General features: G+C 39.2%; 1 protein-coding gene and 1 long non-coding RNA gene across 4 annotated transcripts in view; one reads left to right on the top strand and one right to left on the bottom strand.

Moving 5' to 3' along the window:
• Positions 1–17,937, top strand: part of LOC131456705 (protein Dok-7-like) — a 26,793-nt gene extending 8,856 nt beyond the window's left edge. Inside the window, exons 5-13 of one of the 3 annotated variants that reach the window (XM_058625247.1) lie at positions 690–809; positions 5,207–5,305; positions 6,305–7,110; positions 8,819–8,867; positions 9,041–9,634; positions 10,500–10,576; positions 11,523–11,592; positions 16,049–16,234; positions 17,801–17,937. In XM_058625247.1, the coding sequence (XP_058481230.1) occupies positions 690–809; positions 5,207–5,305; positions 6,305–7,110; positions 8,819–8,867; positions 9,041–9,634; positions 10,500–10,576; positions 11,523–11,592; positions 16,049–16,234; positions 17,801–17,937 (2,138 nt within the window). Of the gene's footprint in view, positions 1–689; positions 810–5,206; positions 5,306–6,304; positions 7,111–8,818; positions 8,868–9,037; positions 9,635–10,499; positions 10,577–11,522; positions 11,593–16,048; positions 16,235–17,800 lie in introns of all 3 variants that reach the window. The other 2 variants (XM_058625246.1, XM_058625248.1) reach the window with 2 other exon arrangements.
• LOC131456707 (uncharacterized) lies at positions 17,618–20,812 on the bottom strand. Its single transcript, XR_009239923.1, has 2 exons — positions 19,808–20,812; positions 17,618–18,327 (listed from the first exon to the last, which is right to left on the bottom strand). It is a non-coding gene; the product is annotated as an uncharacterized LOC131456707 (long non-coding RNA).

The raw sequence follows: 20,812 nt of genomic DNA, 5'->3' as shown, positions 1-20,812 counted from the left end.
CTCTTCTTGCTACTCAGTCAATGTTTATGCACCTGATGTTCACCAACCTGCTGTCAAGAGCATGACATGTGTAAAGTGATCGAATTCAATTGGGTTCGTACGTCAGCAGGTCTTGTGCCAGAGACGCGTCTTTGAATGAGATGCTTCATTTTCAGTTTTATATCATGACTATGCTGAGCAGTTAAACTAATTTTTTTCCCAGTTTCAACATTTGCAGAGTTGGTTGTGCTGCTGAGCTTTGACCTGGAGTGTTGGGAATGTGACTGAGGTCAACCTTAACATGGGTGGTCTCAGGGGCAGGGCAATGCCATGACCCTTTATTTGTGACACCTTTTATTGGAGTCCTCTGGAGAACAAAAATGAATACATTTACATCATATGATTTTATGAAATAATTGGCCGATGATTAAAAATGCTTATAGTGTGCTGAATTAATTAGCCTTACTGATTTATTCAGATTACCTGTACTTGTAATAAACATTTTTCCACTATTTTAGATCTTAACTTAGATTTATGTTGAATTAATAATAATGTTGTTTAGTTGCACTCCTACCATGTGTCAGTATTTGTTGTCATTGGTGATTTTCCACGTATGTTTAATTTTTATTGAATACATTGCTCTATTTTACAGTGTCTTTTTCAATGTTATGAAAAGTACATGAGACTGACTTGAGCTTACTGTTCCACAGGGGCCGGTGTTTTTCTGCTTGCATCTGCTGAGAGCGAGCAGATCAGCTTTCTATTTGACTGCATCGTCAGAGGCATCTCCCCCACCAGAGGCCCGTTTGGACTGCGGCCAGTTTTACCAGGTCAGTGCCAGAGGTCCTCGAATGCTGCTTAGCTGGAAAAGGTCTGGAAAAGCAGTAGCATGTGAGAGATACACACACAGGGAAGGTTAAGCTGCAAGAACTATTATTAAAAGACAGAGAAGGTGGATCTCTGCATGGTGCTTATAGTGTTAGGATAAAGACTAGCTGCACTGTTGCCAAGGAGTATGAACAAACACTTAAGTCAACATCTAGACATTATTTTAGCAAACCCTGCATTGCTTCCCTCCCATTTCCAGGGATTTGTTCAAGCTGAGGTGTGATTCGTTCCTGGAATCCATCCATTTCTGGCAGAATGAGTCAGAGTGCTGCTCCATGGATGAATGTGCTTTGATGTGACTAAATGACTGACAGCTGTTTTTTTTTTTTTTAATAGGTAATTGGGTAATCCTCAGAATTTTTAATTTTAGACTAACGACCTAACCCCTGACTTTGGTGTGTGTAAATAGTAAGGTTACCTAAAACAGTGTAAGAGGAGATAAGTACTGTACTCACTGATCAGGACGGCAAATTCAGTTGTTGCCTTGGTGTAGTTGTGTGTGTGTGTGTGTGTGCATTGCTCTTGTTGGGTGAGCAGGATGAAAGGTATGAGGAATACAGCTCATGAAAATTGCCAACCTTGCTGGTGGTTAAATAATGGACATAATATGAAAACATCATGATCCTGTTTAATTTGTGAATATTTCATATTTATAATTGTTCAACTCGGTTTGTTTTAAAGACAGAATGTATCTGGAGTTTGGACCAATGATCATTTGAATGATCAATTTTTAGTAAGTTTTCTTAGGCTTTCATGGGGAATTGCAATGGACATCAATAGTCTTAGACTTATAGACCAATGAAACAAAAATAGACTGTATGAAACTGAAGTTTATATAATTCATTCAGCAAGACTATTCCCTGAACATATCCACTACATTTTCAGCTGCTTTAATCAGTGGTTTCATACCAACAAGTAAATTACTTTTTGTTGTGTAAAAGTTGTTTTATGACTTATAATTGTGACTTATGAATTACCACCTAACTTTGTAGCTGTGAAATTTTTGGTGTCTGTCACCTGTGTTTTGGAATAAGTATCACTACTTATATCAGCATCATATGCAGATTAGTTTGGGGACATATTTCACCACATTCCAAGATGCTGATTCTATATTACAACTAATTATCACCTTCTTGCAATTCCCCCCCTTTGTGGCAAAACATACCTGCTGCTTGAAATCAAAATCATAAATTTAAACTTCACACCTTCAAACAATAACTCTGTGTTCACCATGCCATGTACCTAAATACCTAAATGTCTTTAGTCTTTTCTATTATTTCTTTCTATCCACCATGAACTGTTTAAAGATCTAAATATTACCAGCGCTCTAGAACAGTATCTGCTCCCCTGCTGCACTTTCACACCTTTTGCTTTCCACGCTAGCAGTTTTGAAAAAAATATTCTCACCCAGTCGGCAACATAACAGAAGATGTGGAGTGGGCAGCTGGTGGGGGGAGTGCTGTTTGTCGATATTCTGGTTTTCACACATCTCGCCGCCCATTCGTAGGTTGAGCTCACACTCCTATAATTGTTGCATGTAGTAGAATAAATAGCAGGGAGGATGCTGGAGAGAGTAAGGGGTCAAAGTCACAGTTCACACAAGCAGAGCAGCTAAAGCCTCCTAATCACTCCGGGCATGTATGTAACCTCATCCACAGGATTCCACCCTTGCTCCCCCACCGCTTGGTCACCCACTGCACCACTCTCCCCTCCTATTTCACTCATCTCATACTTTGGTTCCTCTCTGTAGACATTAATTGTGTCTCCTGGTCTAAATAGTGGTTAAACTAGTCAGCATCCATGTCCACATGTTGTCACTGCTGTATAAATCTGTCTCTGTTTGTCACCTCTCTCTGCTCAGTCTCCACGATAGAAATGTTGTTCCCATGATATGCCTTTCACATTAAACCTCTATTAAACCTTTATACCTTCAAACTTAGAAAATTAGTTGTCTAACTTTAAATTGTACAGTTTATTGCTGTGATTAATGGAAGTCCTTACTTCCTATGTGTTGGCAGTGTATTTAGTTTTCATTCCATCCATCAAAGCATAACATTTTTGAGGCCTGTTTACAGCTCAATGCCATCTTTGCCAGCTACTAGAGCCAGAGAATCCTTACTTGGGTGAAGGGGAGGAGGTGTTAGTAGAGCTTAGATGGGATGAGTGAGCAGCAAAAATACTGCTGAGTGTGATTGGCCACAGCACCTGTCACTTGAGCAGGTATGGGCCACACTACATGCCTTTGTGATCTCTTTGGCTGCACTGCTTTTGGTCATGCTGTTTTGCTACATGTTAGGCTCCATTTACGCTGCAGGTCTTGATGCCCAATTCTGCCAATGTTGCCTAAATCTGATTGTGTTTGAAAGACCTGCTTACATTATCTCTCAAAAGTGACCCATATCTGAGATCTGTATTTACACTGGTTAACTCTTGGGGAGGACAATCCATTGGGTGGAGTTGGCTACTGACCTGAAAATGGTTATTGTCCTGAAACAGAAGTGAAAGTTGTGTTATTATGAAATTTAGAAATTCTCGCTTGTAAGGCATGAAACCTCAACTTGAACCCATTTTATTTTTAAGTATGGATAATTGGGAATATCTGATCTGTCCACTTAGATAGTAGATGCAAATGCACATATCTGATTCACATCCGATTTATTTCCACGACAATGATCTGACAATATCTGAATCCATGTGCTTTTTCCTGCTTACATGGGACATAATATGGGATTTGTGCCACAAGAAAGGAAGAGATCAGTATTTGGTCACTTGGAACCATGCAGTGTAAATACATTCTTACACTTTGGCAGGTGCAGGGAGAGCTGCTGTGGCAGCAGGTACGGTGGTGGATCTGCTTCAATCACAAAACTGCAGCATGAACTCTTTTGGTTGTTGCTTGTACACTTGGCTCATTCTTATGAAGTATATCAACATATAGTTCTCAATTCTTGAGAACAACTACAGAACTGCACACATGCTGTCATGTTCTCCCCATTTCTTCATGCAAAGATAATCTACTTTATCCGGACAAAAATTATTGTTGAGGAAACATTCAAACTTTATATTAGCGATTGGTAATCAACTAAAATCTGGCAATTATAATCAGGGTTGGGTTTTTGTTTGGTTTGTTTTTTAGATCAAAAATAACTTGTCATGTTTCAGCTTCTTAAATGTCAAAAATTAAGTTAAGGTTTGTGGACAAAACAAGACTTTTGAAGATGTCAGTTGGTGGATCAACAGTGCACATTGTTTTTCTTGACATTTTATGGACCAAACAACTAATCAATTGCATTACATTACATCACATTACACAATTAATAAAGCAGCCCATCTTTAAGCCGTCTTATTAACTTTTGGTTTACCTCGACACTATTTCAGAGAATTTCCAAAAACCTTTACATAGAGTTGATTCAGTTTTGATTAGATACATGTTGCCTTGTTGTTCTTAAAGCAGTGCTGATGGGTCTCTTAAGCAGGATGTCAAGCTCCTTGTCCACCAAATGACAGGTTTATTTAAAATTTTAAATGTATAACTAAAAAGTGTCCAGTGGCAAGTTTGTGAAACCATTCTTTTTTCTTTTCTTTTTTTTACTAGGTGTCAATACTCCATATAAAGGATGTGAGCTCTATTGAGCCACTTTTGAGGAGTTTGATACATGCATCACATTTTTATTATAGGCCCAGATGGATTATTTAAAAATGATCCAGTGTCAGTTGACCTTGGTGGTGCAAGGTAGATGCACAACAATCTGCAGCCACCAGCAGCAGAAGCGCGTACCAACAGAACCATGTGGCAGTGCTATTAATAAACCCTGTAGTGTTGCGCAAACGCTGCAAGGTGCTCCCCAGAGTGACCCTTTTCTCTGCCCGACCCATGTTCTGTTACAACAATTATTGGCAACAACACTTCAAAAGTGTTTGTTGATTTATTCAGCTCTATTTCCTTGTCATGATGCCACATGAAGATGAGTGAGCCCCATGTGGTTTAAAGTGTGCCTCCATGTTTCTCCCGAGTAGCTCAATTTGTTATCACAGCTGTGTCCCCGTGGTACAAACTGCTAAGCAGCGTCACGTTTGATCCCATTTCTCTGTGACATTAGCAAGACTTGCTCATTTAGGCTGATGATTCACAGCCCCTAAAGGAGTGTTTTTTTGTTTTGTTTTTCTTCTTCTAAGGAGAATGAGAATGAGCTTTATTTGTCACTGATACAAGTACTCTGAAATACAATCCTCAACCCGTCTGTACATACAATAAGACAATACGATACAATATGGAGACTCCACAGGCTTCAGTATGGGTTGTGGATGAACTTGCTGTACATCTGTTTTTCTCTGGCAGATCCCAGTGCCAATCAGACCAATGCAGAGGAGAAGTTGAACCATGAAACCCAGGAGCTGGAGAAACGGCTGAGCATGCTCTCTCACAGGAGCAGCACAGGTATGTTACTGTAAATGTGCTCTTGCATGGAGAGCATAGAGATTTAGATTTAAGTAAGACAAACATATCAATCATTCATAAGCCTTAAACTTTGATTTAAAGCCTTTGACATTTTCTAACTGTAGTAAAAAAAGAGAAGGATATAACTGAACTTACTAATGGAGGCAGACATAGAGGAACAACCCCAGTTTTCTTTACACAGTGACACAAACCTCAATTTGGAAAAGACCAACACTTTTTTTTAAGATATAGAAGAATACTCTTACAGATGTAACATTCCTGTATCTAAAAAGACTATAGAAAACAATCTAACAACCTTTAAATCCACAGAAATTCTGAGGGAAACCTTTGATGAAACATCCGAGTGAGGGAAATATTCAGTATTACTAGTCGGCCAGAATGTTGGATTTTTGTTTTTCCATTTTGTATGTATTTGTCTCTTATAGTCATAACTACTCATTGTTTGCTGTCGGTTCTACTACTGAAGCTCTCCCTGTAAACCGCAAATACACTAGGCCTTTTGTTATTGTTTTGATTGAGAAAGCCCTAGTGGCAATATCACATACTAAGCAGACATAAAATTTATACTCAGGAACCTTTGGTTCCATGGCACAGACAGTGTGTTACGTGCAGCTAATTGTGCACTGCACACCAAATACCCCCTGTAACCCTGCTAAAAAAAATAATCCTGGACTGTCACTTCAAATTTGAAAATCAAGTGAGATGCACCCTGCTACTGTAAATGTATGTTCACTAGCTAAATGTCCTAAAGCAACAATAATTATGTCTTTACTGCAGTGAGCTGAGTGTAGAAGATAAATTGACTTTTAATGTTGCACTTAACTTTTAATTGCTTTTGCATATCTGACATTACTGCAATTGAGGGGGGAAAAAAAGCACAATATTAATATTGATGAAGCTTTAATGTGCTCCAATGATGAAAGCTGTTTTTCCTGTTTGACATTTCATTAGATTTATTACTGGTGTCTTTCTTGGCAGCCTCGTCCACATACTGCCCATCTGCTGGAGGAGACGACCGCAGCATATCCGGTTCGTCCGACACTTCCGACACCAGTCAATCAGACTGCAGTATTGGCAGCCGACTGGTCATTTGGACCGAACCGACCTCCACTCAGTCGGAAAATGTCAGTCATGTGCCCAACAAAGTGGCACTACAGAGCACTGAGAAGCTGTCAGTCAGCGACGGAGCAGGAAGTCGGCCTGCAACCAAGCCCCCTCGGCAACTTCAAGATATTGGCCGTCAGAGTTCATCTGACAGTGGCATTGCCACCGGCAGCCATTCCTCTTACTCTGGAAGTTTTTCCTCCTACACAGGCAGCCTGGATACAACTTCAGCAGAGGACTTAGGGTCTGTTTTCAGCTTACCTCCCCACTTGGCCATTGACCTGAGTCCTTGTACTTGCCCCAGTATTCCTGGACATGAGTACCAGGTACCAACATCAGTTAGGTATTTATATGAATCTCCTCGGAGTCTTTTACAGGAGGAAAATGTGGGTACCAAAGACAATAAGTCCTCCACACCAACTGATGACACTTGTGCTCCATCAGGCCCCACCACAATGTTGGCAAAGGGGGATGAAGGCAGTGTCAAAACTTGTGCAGGTGATTCAGAAACGTTTGAAAGACAATCACTGAGTGAACACTCACAGGGCCTTTCAGAGGAGAGTAAAAACTACAAGGTGGAACCCTCCAGTGAACATCCTGACTCCTGTCACATTTGCAGATCTGTCACATCCGTCTCCAAAACCATTGTGGCCATTTGCTCAGTGTGTGGTGGGTTTAAGGTAAGAAGGAACATGTTTGGATCTTTTATATACGTTTCATTTTTGAATGTTGTTTTTGTACATTGTCTTTTTGCTTTTACTGGTCAGCTGTTAGTCTTAAAACTAAGAACAAATGGCATCTCCCAAACTATCTCTGTGTAACTTTGCTACCATGCAGTAGCAGCTTGTGCGAACAGGCCTTATCACTATATCATGTGACTCGCTGTCAATATGACCTTTGTGGTATCGTGCAGGCTGATGGTGATGCTGCTCTGCATTTGGTGTCAAAACAGTCCCACAGCCCATCTGTGTAACAACTTAGCATCTTAGCCAATTGAGGTTGACACATTTCTCAGGCAGAGTTGGACCTTGTGAGTGACTTGCAATTTTCTATTCCTTCACTTTAAATGTTTTTGAGCTTCTAGTAAAACCCTTAGTCACAGCTATGACTTGATGTCAGTTGAAGTTTGATAGATCTAACAATTGAACTACGATCTAACAATTGTTTATTTAACTGCTATTTTCAAATATTACAATTTCCCAAATAGAAGCTTACATTTTCACCTTGTTTCTTTTGGTCTATTACCAGGTCAGAACACTGTACTGTACACAATACTGACTTTAAAGCTTAGAAGGATTGAGGATTATTTGCTTAGTGTTAGTGTAGAAAGTTTAATTATCGTTTGCTTCTGTAATATTGAACTGAAGTATCTCTAAGTGTTGTACTATTGATGACACTTAAATAATGGAACACGAGACAGGTGTTTTTTTTTTCTGTCTCCACTGGTTCCTATGGAGACTTGGAATAAATGTGATGAATGCATTTGTCACACAAGAGTGTTTACAACTTAGATTACATTCAAATGAACAGAGCTGGGTGTTAAAGTGAGGGTTTTTACAGTGTGCTCTGAGTAGTTGCGACAATACTTACAGCTCCATCTGCTGGTGGTGCATTTAGTTAAGAATGCAAAACAAATGCATGTGTTTCTGTGCAAAGCATGTGCTCTTTGTTCTCCTAACATCACATCTTAAATGAACTAATTTAAACACCAGAACCTGATCAGGCTTGTGCAGTATGGAGCATATACTGTATCACCCTCAGCCTGGGGAACACAGCCTACCTTGTACTTTTATTGCTTTCATTTAAAGAGCGAGTTCACAACAAAATGTTAAACCATAACTAAACGTAAATTTTAACATCAATCGAGTGTTTGATCTCTGTGACTGATGTGTGGTCATCTGACATTTGTGAAGATGACATTATTTGTGAAGTGTCATAACTACAAATTCAAAGTCAAGCAGCCTTCTGTAGTGATCTTTTTAAAGGAAAAAGCTGTCAATCTGTATTGTATTACTCAGTTAAGTCCATGACGTCTAAGCAAGCTGTGAATTGATCAAGAACAATGTGTTCCTGTTTAGCCTTTAATGAAATGAGTCAAGTTATATTGTTATGCAATTATTATTATTAACATTTTCTAAAATACAAAATGTGTTTGTGACCCAATTTTAGGGTTCATGGGAATCAGTCACCTCATGGCTGAGAGCCATAGAAATGGGAAAATACAGAATATTGTTTTTCTTATGTTATTTACTAATTTCAAAGATAATTGCCATATTCTGCCTTCATTTTAATGCCTCAGGCTCAGATGTTTGCTAGGCACTGTTTATTTACATTTCAATACTTGTGTAATTATTTACTAATTATTATATTTCCTGAATCCTTTGACAGGGAGTACCGTGCATTCCTGCAAGTGGTTCAGCGATATCTGCCATATCAGGTAAGTGCAGTCACCCGAACTATCATTTGCATGTTTCATGCATGAAGATTTGATTGCATGTTTGGACAAACCTCTGATGTTGCAGCCACAGCTCGCTGACGTGATTCGGGACAGAAATCAAAATGTGTTGAAGACTGTTTTGCCTCCAGAACATCATCTTTTCAATCCAGCAGATCAAAGTGCTGACAAATCACCATGCAGACCCAGCACTGCCACACAATACAGCGTCACAGTGAAGAAAGTTGTGGAGAAGTTCTGGCCTTCCTCTGCTCGTCCTGTGGAAACTTCCAGAACCAAAGACGCTCCACTGCCAAAAAAAGGGAAAGACAAAATAACTAGTCTTTTAACTGATATGCTAGGCTTTCCAAGTGCAGATAGGCTGCCAGAGGCAAAGACAAACAGATTGAATTTGTATGAATCAATGAGTTCTGCTTTTGGAAATGAGCATAAGTTGACATCGACTGGAACCCATGTACATTTACAAGAGTCGCAGCAAGACGGAAGAGCAGTTATTTATGAGAACTGTTTCAAGTGTCAAAGCGAGCACTGCCTCCCTCCTCTCCGGGCCACACATCCTGAGATTTACCACAACAGGAACATTCCCACGTTCCAAAAGGTTCCATCGAATCTGCACCTGAAGAAAAGTCACGGACATGATGTAGCTGTTAATGAGTCACTGCTCTGTCATGGTGACAATGATGAATCACAAAGTATGGACGTGCAGTGTCATTATGAGGAGATGAATGGTCGCTCAGTGACCGTTGAAGGTAAGATGCCTCTTTATCAGTTTCCTCTTCAAATGATAACCAAGCTGCTACAATTCCTGTGGTGTCCATTTTCTCTCTGGTCTTTTGAAGTTTTCCTTTTTCTTTATTTTCTCTGGTTCTTCCTCTTTGTCATCAATAAAAACACTCCCCTTTTCATCTTTTGTCTAACAACTGCTTGGTTCTTGTCAAAACCTGTTTCTTTCTTTTGTGTTACATAGTACAGTTGAGGCTGTCTGAAAACTAAAAACAAGTTCATAAAATTCGTAAAGGTCTACAAAGTAACTGAGGGCAAAGTTTGTGTTAACTGCAACTCAATATTGCATAATTTCCTAAATGAGTTATAAGCCCTTGAAGACATGTAAGAGAGTCCGTCTGATTTCACTATGACCTGATACTGACCTGATTTTGAAATGGCTTTAAATTAGGAAAATCACAAATGCTAATCAAATTAATGATGGATGAGTTCCACTTATCGTCCCTGGTTTCAGGGTGCATGTTGATTGGCTGTCTTACTCTCCTGACTTGCATGAACTGAACAGAACCATTGTTAATGTGATCAATTACACCTGCTTTTCTTGCTAAAACAAGGCTAATGGATGATGATTGGCATTTTTTTTAACATTTATATCATTATTACCAAACAGTTTTGGGCAAAGGGAGCTGGTTAAGCATGTTATTAAGACTGTTGGTTGAGTAGACCCGTTTAAGTAATATGAATTATATTTAATTATGTCAACGCTTAAAATTTGAATATGATTTAGAATGGTTGACAAAACTGGGATTATGTTCCACACTCACAATTGGCACATCGATTTTTGTTGTGTATATACATTTAAAAACACTTTTTTTTTTTCACTCCCACCAGACAAAAGGCTTATTGGCAAAGAGGAAAGACGCAGACCTGATCCTGCTCATGCGATGATGGAGAATCGGTTGTCTGAGGTAGGCCAATCTAAAACTGTCATCGGCTTTATGCTATGAACTGCACACACATTTTGACTGTTAACTCATTGTGTTTAGAGCTCAGGGTTAAATGTCTGACATTACTGAAATACTCATTGAGTATGAATAAACTCAGATTTCACATTTTGGAGAAATTGCTAGTTAAGTCCTGTTTTTGTGAGAGTTGTGTGTTGTATGATGTGGGGTCATAGTAGAGAGAATAAGATTCCCTACATGTTTCTGATGCAGGAAACATTTGTTTTACTCTTGGGAGTCTTGTGTACTGTGCACTTGAAGTTTGCCAAAAAGCAACTCAACACTCCACAATGCTACTGAGAGGTTATAATTAAACTAAGGGTGCATTGTTGAGGAAGAACATGTAGTGTTATGCATGGGGTAAAATGTGAAAACATCATGGCTTAGAGTTGCTTTTTGGCCTCTGGGCCTGTCTAGGTTTTTGCTTTATGTCTGCCAGTTCAAAGTAAATCAATAATTAGAATGGCTTCAGACAAAGAAAATCTATCTTAATGCTTTTCTGATCCACAGTTACTTGAAGTCCCTGTTTGAGGTTACAGCTACGTTTTTTTATTATGTATCACAGGTTTCTGCCTTTAAGTACCAGACCTTTGATTTGTAATTGTTAAATTCCCATCAAATAATCCTTCTTTGTACTGTTCAGGCAGTGGCCACTCAGTGACACTGATGGCAATGTGGCTACTCTCATTTTCATTTTTAAAGTACAATAGCTGCAATTGGTTAGAAATTGCTATCAATTCATTATTATGCTGCATTGCAGGTGTCTAGTGAGTGTAAAGCAGCTATTTATAAATAATCTGCATGGGTCCATGGAGTTGTTGAAGAGAAAACTCCTTATCACGCTTGTGTAACAAACTGGGTACAGTCATTCACTGCAAATGATAACTAACAGCACTTAACTGTTTTTCAGGCAGAGGAAAAAACCAAGTATGAGTTAATGGGCAGCTGTGGTCAGCACCGGTTCTTTCAAGAGACTGAAGGTGAGTGAGACCATCATCATGACATGAATGTGTCTTTTTGGCTCAGTTTCTAAAAGCAACCAGTCTCACACACACACAACCCAACTACAGCTCCACACATTTTTTTAAAGCGCTCTTACAGTGAATGGGAGCTATTTACAGAGTGCAAATTAATGGTTATGAGTAAATGAACATAAATAAATGAAGTACAAAAAAATTCTATTCCATGAGAACTAAGGTAATGGACTGACACTGACCGGAAGTTAAGTGGCAGCCTCTACATCTTACAGGTAGTCCAGTTCTACATAATGTTCCGCCTGAGGTTGCATTGTTTTATCTATCTTTCACATTTCTATATCATTACATTTAGTTTCCAAAGCGTTGTGTCTGTTTATTAGCAATAACAATATATTGTTACTGTGTGTGAGCACAAGTATTAAAGGAGTAGGCAGATTAATCTCATTCGGTGGAAAAACGTATATCATCAAATCTCCTGGCCTAATTCACTGCTGCCTTGAATCCTTTAAACCTATTCAAAAACAATTTTTTTTAGTCAGAATTAAATGCAAATGCACTTCCTGTTTTCACTATAATGAATAAAAAGTTATTCATTACTTTGATGGTTTAACAGTTGGACAAAAATGGTGTTGAATTAGTGTATGTTCTGTGAAAAAGTAGTTTCATCTTGGGATTGAACAACAAAAACAGTATATTAATAGATTTGTATTGTATTTTTGTAATGTATTTATCTAGATTTATTGAACCTCTGCTTTATATTTATTTTCATGCATAACGATGTGTGGTCCTGGTTAAAAATGTTTTTCTTAGTGGGTCTTTTGGAGATTATGAAATTCCATCAAAGATGCATTAGGTTATACAAGAAATTCTCATCTCTGTGACTGGACTCTTAGGATGCATGAAAGGAAACAAGCTAGTGCTTGGGAGAGATTGCGGATATTTTGTTGTGGAGATTTTGATTATCAGGTGAGACGACCAATGATGGAACCTCTGGAGTCAGTGATAACTCAAGTTGATATCTCGTGAGGGAACCTTGAAAGGGGCCTAGTTTGTGTCTTATCCTAAGTTATGGCTGTTAATATTGTACACCAGGTGTAAGAGTATGTGAGTAATTAAACTTAAAGTTGGCTGAAGGTTAGAATTTTCTCTCACAGTGACAGTTATGATTGTCAGAAATACATAATACATGTATGAGTCACATATGTAATTTGTGTTGCGTTAAATGTAATTTAGAACAAAGGACTCTGCTTAGTGACCTCTCCTTTTCATCACGGTGTCATGAATACTCAAGAATTATAATTATAATTCTTAAGAGCTCATTGTGTAAAGAGAAAAATGGGTATGTAACTAAACACATCGTGCAGTGATGTATGGCAGGATACCTGCTCTGATGTGAAGTGGGAGGACAAGTGTCAGGAGATATTTGGCCACTTAAGCATCCCACACATTGAAGCATTCTCCTCGGTGTAATGCACACCTGCTATGCAGAGAAACCAGCATTTGTCAAAAAATGGCACCAAGCCTATCAGCCAAGTTCTTATACCTACACACTCATCTTGGCTGTCATGTCATCTGCTCCAACATTCCTGCCTCAGCAGGCAGCTAATGGACAGGGAGGAGGTGCAGAAGGTGCCAGAGTCCAGTCACTCAGGATTTACGTTAGGATGCAGGTCGATGGCACCTCGAGTAATATTTTCATATAATATTGTAAAACTGCATATCAACTTCTGCGTTCATAAACTTGTGCAGTTAGCAGCTAAGACTGATGCTACAACTTATTTTGATACAGATTTCCAGGTTCGTGTAGAGATATGAAGGTAGTGGGACATGAATGAAGCCGTACACTAGTTACAACAGGTAAATATAGGAGGGTTTTATATATGTGACTTTTATCACAACCTCATTGAATACATTATTTCAAAATGTACATTAGAGGTTTACAGTGAATTGTAGGTCTGATATACATATATACTATAAAAAAATATGTAACCACAGAAGTTATGTATGAACCGCTACATCCATGTGTTTTTGTGAGAATTTTAGCTGTGGGATTCCCACAGTGATGCGCAGCATTCATCGTTATGCTATTTCCTTGCCTGGTCTCTCTTCACAGCCTGTGCATAGTAAAGCATTTAAAATCCTACGTTTGTCAGCCTTCAATTAACAATTGACTTGTTGAGTTTGAGTCACAAGTTCTTTGGAGACTTTGCATGAACGTATGATTGAAAAGCCTCTCAGCCTCAGAACTGTGGGTAATTCCTGTTCTGTTGTAATGGCAGCCATTTAAAAAAAAAAAAAAAAACAGCCAGACATTAAGAAAGAGCTGAGGGTTTGATCACTGATCAATTAGGCATCAATCCACTTTTTAGACGCTGCCAAAGCCTGTGTCCACAGAGATGATGCTCGTATCTCATGGCGTCTCTCTGCTTGTATATGCGTCCATGGGGGTTCATGCCTCTGAGCTGTAGGTAAAGCTGACTCACTGCTGTTTAGTGAAGATTTGAACATCTATCAAAATGATGTGTAATTATGACACACCTGTCACTACACAGATGCATATGAAAACATGAACTCTTTGCAGTGACTGTTAGATGAATTATTTTATGCAGGATTTATGGTGTCACGATATGGTTGTACATTACGCATGTAGCATTATTATTTTATGTACTATTGGGATTTTAACTCATGTTCACTCTTTGAGGTGTACGATAAACTTCCAGAGATGGCCTCATTAGTGTGTTGAGCTGTAATTGGCTTCGGCAGAACTTCTTTTTCTACAATGCTGTTTGAATCATCAAATGCAAGACACAAAGCGTAACAACAAACCCTGCTTTTATGATCTTGAAGATCTTTAATCTTCAAACAGAAAGGGCATAAAATGAGAGTATTTAAGTCATGCATATTTGAGAAATATCCTTGAGGGCACGTCTCCTGGTCATTGAAGGTTGTAGATGTTTTGTGCTACAATTGGAAATGCAGAACTAAAATAAACATTGGACGATAATTGTTTGTGTAACCACACAAAATGTTTGAGCAGTGATTGTTAGTAAGATACTAGAGAACAACCATAAACTCCACCCTTTTATATGTTGTATTATCCCTTTAGCATTGCTTTATTTACCTTAACAAGAAATCTACATTTCAGAATAGATAATGGCTGTTTGTACTGTTTTATAGAGCTGTTGTTGGTCATTAATCCAGAACAGCCTATTTGGTATTCCAATATATTTAACGTTTTGTAGTTTTGTTTAATATAGCAATACAACATTTTAAGTGCTCCCTTTCCATTTTGAAAAACGCCATGTGAGTTCAGTAATGCTTGAAGGAGCTGCATATGAGACTTACAGCTCTGCACACACTTTACAGCAGCATGAATCAAAGGGAAACAAAATAACTCCATGGTTAAAATTAAAAGGGCAGTTATTTAGAGTTTTACTACCCCAGAGCACAAAATGACTGTAATGTATCTTGTAATTTATCTCCAGGGTCTGTCAGCTAATTATGCAAAATTAGCCTCTGGTGGAACGGGCCAATTCAGTGGGATACGCTATGTTCCAGTGTTACTGCTGATCCTCTATCAGCTGTCTAATTGAATGACTGTAATTAACATATGAGTCTCAAGACTTGCTAAGCCTAGAGGGCAATCTTCTAGCTTTTGATTAAGGTTATAATGACACAAGCCTTATTGTTCAGTCTTTCATCATTATCTTTTAATTATGGACCTAATGAGAAAAATAAATATTGTTTAAAATAAATCTGAAAGTCTAGGAGTTTGATTTATCTTTTCAATGTCAACAAATTGCATTTAAACATGAATGAGTTACTTAGTGTTCAGTGTGTCCATTCATCCATTTCTGTAATCTTTTTAGTTTTTTCTGGAAGTTACCGTAAAAACCTTTTTGTCTGTTTGTTTCTAACACACCACCAGTTCACTCAGGGGATCAGTTGATGGCTCTACTCCTTTCTTCATTGTGTGTCCAGAACATTATGGCCGCAGATCAGCTGATACTAAAGTGGATCATAGACCTCCCACCTATGGTTTCTTGGTGCCCAGTGCACTTTTGAACCGACTTATGTCCAAACATGGTGCGAGTAATAGACAACCTGTAGCCAAAGCAGGCATCCAACTGAACCCCATTTGGGTTCAGATCAGGCTGACTGTCCCCCTCCAGTTCACAATGTCATTACCCACCTGAGCATTGAAGTCGTGTTGTTTTCTGCACTGGTTCCAATGACTCTAAAAAGAGTGAGCACTCTTAACCTCCTGCATAAGCTTTGGTTCTCTCGTCACCATAGAGGTGACATTCCTAGCCTTATGGGCTAAATCAGGCCCCATGGATGAAGTCATGGCACCAGGGTGTACTGGTCCTTCCTAATCTGTCACCTGACTATACTATATTCTTTTTCATGTCATTTGTGACACCTTATCACACCTGTGCTTTTGCTCTTTCATTGGCAGGGGCAATATTCACTTACCCTCCTGAGGCAACAGTTCCTGAAAGGTTTTGCAGTGAAGGCGTCAGCGTGACCTATGTGAATATTCCTGTTAGCCCCACATCTAAGAAGCAACTGAACTACATGGAGCTGGAGCTGCAGGAACCAGGGCCTGGTAACCGGGGGACTGTCACACATCTACCAGCTCAGAGTAAGAATGCTTCTCAAATAATGTCTGAAAAGTAGGACTGATTTTTGTGCTTCAAATTCACTATCCGTGATTTTAAAGGGATGAGTCAGGTGGTTTTCTGGGGTATTGGCACATTATCAACACTGACTATGCTGAGTGTGTTACTGAGTGTCACCTTTTCTGTGAACCAGTCTGGGAATCAGCCACCGTTTCTTTCCTCAGGGACAAATAGAAGCAATGATTTTTGCCACTTAAAAAGACTTGGCTACAAAATCAATTGGCACTTTTCCACTATACAGTTCTAGCACAACTTGACTCAAGAGTCAAGTAGTGGAGTCTAAGTACCTCCTCACCATTTTATATGCAACACACACAAACTAGTAAAGCAGTTATTTTCGGTGTACTGAATCATTAAAAGCAGTTCAAAGATTAGACAGTGACCCGAAATATGCTAGAAGGGCAAGCGATGGCCGGCTTTTGGCAGTGTGGTCGCTAAATACACCTGACTCCTCTGTTAAATATTGGAGATTAACGCATGTTTTCAAGATTTTTAAGTCTTTTTAACTGATCTACAGTTTGGCATTGTTCAGTGTGATTTCTGTGTCTGATGCATGGAATTGAAATGACCTCAGCTTTGCACTTTTACATTTTTGGTTCCATCTGTCTACATTTTTTTTTTACAACAGATGTCTTATTGTAATGAGAATAAATCCAACTTTAAGGTAAAAAGAGAAAAAAGAGAAAAGCCGTTCTACGCTTCTGTGTAAAATCTGACTGATGAGCTCACATTAAGATCAACCCAGATATCAAGCAATTGCTCTGTAATTCCATTTTACTTCATCAGGACAACTGAGCTGTCATCGCCTCACTAAAAGACAGCCGAGTCTTGTCATCAGAGATGTGGCGGTGAACTTTAATTGACAGACAAGTTGGCTATTAGTATCAGGGCTCTCAGGAATAAACAAACGGCTCCAGCTCCGACACCAGAGAGGTTAATAACTGATGTCAGCAATACAATTTATACCCTGGCGAGCAGGCTCATTAATCTGTCACCTGGTAGTGGGTGGTGTCCAATTGCCACTGAATGGGGGATTCACAGGGCATTTAGTTCACAGCTGTGAATTGACTGGCTCTAATGGATGCTCCTCCAGGGACTGCTGATGTGTTGTGATGAGCTGGTTTTGATTTCCTCTACTTGGTGTGACTGTAAAACACATAGTTCTAGCAGTAGACAACAATAACGTGATGTGCATTTTATTGCTATTCATTCATGCACTGCTGTGATTAAACCCTGACACCTTGCTCATTTGATTTTCACACATGGAAGGGCACGAATTATGGTAATACCGGTGATGTGCATATGGAAGACAGTGCATGAGGGGAATTTTAAAGACTTCACTCGACTCATTTGCATATTCTTGTTTAATGTAGTGACACTCGGGCGCATACCTCGAGCCATCATGTTGGCAGTAAGGGCAGAGATCCGCTTTACTCTGAACCCTCTGTCATGTTTGTTTAGAAAATGGAACCGGTGTCAAAATTCAGCATTTTCTGAAGTTGACTTGGCTCAAATACTTGTTTCAACAGGGAAGAGCTCCACCAAGTACGCCCTAATTGACATCACTGCCACAGAGATGGCCCACAAAGTCGGAACGCAGCATGCCCAGGGTCGACAGGAGGGCCTGCACACGTTGGAGCTGAGAAGAAAGGGGACGCCACATTGAATTGTTCGTCACTGCTGATGCAGCAGGGTGTTTCTGACCAAGACTGGTTCACCACATCGCACTTCAAAGCTGACTGTTCCAGAAAGATCCCAAGACTCACCATGGGATTCCTTTTATTCTGCTCAGTCTTTTGAATGCAGATTTTTTTTTTGGAAGTTGCTCCAGCCACTCTGCATACTCCCAGCTCCCAGTGAACGCCATCTGCCTACTGTCCATTTGCTTTGATATGCAAGGCGACCTCAAGACGGAGCCTCCTGGGAAAGTTTTGACAGGAGATCAGGAGCAACAGTTCAGTCTGGGTCTCCTTTAGGGAATTGAGCATCTCATTAAATGGCATGTCAGCACCAGAGCCTCAGGCAAACTTAGAGGAAGATGTGTCACTCCTGAGCCCTGAAAAGTCACCACAGCACATGCATTTCACAGCTCACTCAGGCCATTTGTAATAACAGTCAGAACAGGAGAACGTGGCAGGTTGACAGGAAGTGATTTTTGTCACAAGGTGGTTAAGTTACTTATTCCTCACTGATCAGTAACTGCACGCCCAGCAGCCAGTTTGTTTTTGTTTTTTGTGTATTATATTGAATTTTAGGGAAAAGCTGTAATCCAGTCTTACCTAGAATTCTGTTCACGGTTCAGTGATGGATCTGTGTGCACTGCACATAGTGACACTGTTTGCCTGGGTGTAACTAATAGATTTGTGTTTCTTATATGAACAGAATCTCAATGCTGCTATTGTGTGTATTGTATTTTCTGCTTCACAATTCATACAGACAGGACTTTACTGTGGAAGGTTTTCATAAATGATTCAAAGCAACGAGAGGTTGAAAGTTTAAAATGAGTTTTTAAATGACTGAAACAACTCATATAGTGTCAAAGATAACTGTGTATTTGAATTTTATAACATACAACATTAAGTAGTTAAGTTTTGTCATATTCCTTATTGTGTGTGCAACTAGGCATTTTTACTGAAATGGCAATTATTCAAACCTAATTTGCCAAATAGAGCAGCTCATCAGAAGTGTTTGTCTACTTTGACATATGTAAATATTTTTTATTTAGTTGATGTGAATTGTAAAGCATAAACTATACTTGTGGAGACTGTACAGATTACAGGTAATATTTTTGTTGTACAGTATATCATGACATGAAAGGGACTGTTAAAGTTATTTTGAAGTGGTGTTACATAGAGCAGAAAGTGTTCAGCATGCTTCAGGATCGGAACGGAAAAAAGATTTACACATTGTTTGAGGACAGAATAAATGTACTGTGGCCCTGGCTGGAAAAGCTGATTACATTCACGCTGTGCCACAGCTCCTCAATGTATTACTATGAGAATTTTAGCATGTTTCAGTCAGATCCACAGCAAAACAATAGTATAATTGTCATTTTTATCGTCCTAGCTGAACACTGACTACTTTATGTAACACCTCACTTTAAAAAAAAACCCACAATTATCTCTTTAACTGCTGCATTGATTTGTATTAAGATTGAAACTAATATATGGCTCCATATAAAGCCGCCTTTCAAATAGTGGTAGTTTTCTTTCAACACTATGGAGCATTTTCATTAAAGCACTGTTAAGTGTTATTAAAATATGTTTTAATTTAGAACTTTCACACTGAGTGTAAGTTTTTTTTTATTATGTTAAACTGATTAAATTCATCTATCTTAAAAATTCTTTCTACAATTCTTCTTAATAGAGATTTTGTTATTTTGTCTGTTTCAGGTATTTGATCTTGAGGTAACACTGAGCTCAAAGTAGTTGATTTCATGTTAATTGACTCCGTAGTCAATGGGAAGCAAATCTATATGAGACTAATGAAATCCTTAATGACTTTCAACGTGTGAGGCATATCTGAAAGATCCTTACCTCTCGTCCTGTTGGTGAATCCAGCAGGTAACGGACTCCTGTGAAGTCAAACACAAAGTTAACCTCCGTTAAGCTTGATGACACATTTTCAGATACTTTTACTGCAACTGGAACGGGGATTCTTCTACTTCTACATATTTTCAAAATGGTGATGATGTCTGCCAGCTCAGACACAATTCTAGATGACTTGTCACACAGTCACATGCACAATGGACCTGGAACAAAACCAAACAGTGCAGCCAAGTCTTTCTTGGAAACTCGTTAAATTTAGCGGGTGAGATCAGATATTAAGTGTAATTGGAAATATTGATATAAATAAATGAGGTGATGCTGTCGAGTAACTGGTGGCTGTAGTTTAATGTGAAACCACAGGAGGCTTGTATGTACTGTAATATGCCCTGCCTGTCTTTAGTGAATGAATGCAGCACATGTTGGGCGACCAGTTTCCATACCAGACTCACTAAAGACTCGTATTAAAAACATGCAGAGAAAACATACAAGAACAAATTATGGTACAAGGACAACCACAATGGCCACATGGTCTTAAATGTCTTAAAATAGCGAGTCACATTGTCAACACAACACATCTGTCTTCTGAAACAGCCCACATGTGCACACGCTCAGTTTTTGGCTTCGCTTTGTTTCAGTTGCAACACTCATGGATTCCAATCCCAACCTTCTCACTCATGTTGTATGGCCACAAGCTGATTATGTGGTCCTAGAGTTGATATACATGCAAACAACAAATCTGTGTATTTCTGTGTCCTCACAGCAGCCCTGGTAATGTGAACTTAACCATAGCTTTAAAGGCGACATAGACCGGAAGCTCCAATTAACGCTGCGTATGTGTGTGTGTATCTGCGTCATTACCTCGTTTATGAAACCCTAACGTTTCAGAACAAACAGTTCAGCGACTGCTGAGAAAATAGGGTTTTATTGTTTTCCTGGGTTCTGCAAAGCGGATCGGCACTCACCACCGTAGCGCCTCCTGGTGCGGGCACTAGT

The sequence above is a fragment of the Solea solea genome, chromosome 3 (assembly GCF_958295425.1).
Source record: "Solea solea chromosome 3, fSolSol10.1, whole genome shotgun sequence".
In the NCBI taxonomy this organism is placed as follows: domain Eukaryota; kingdom Metazoa; phylum Chordata; class Actinopteri; order Pleuronectiformes; family Soleidae; genus Solea; species Solea solea.
This window is presented reverse-complemented; position numbering and strand designations above follow the sequence as displayed.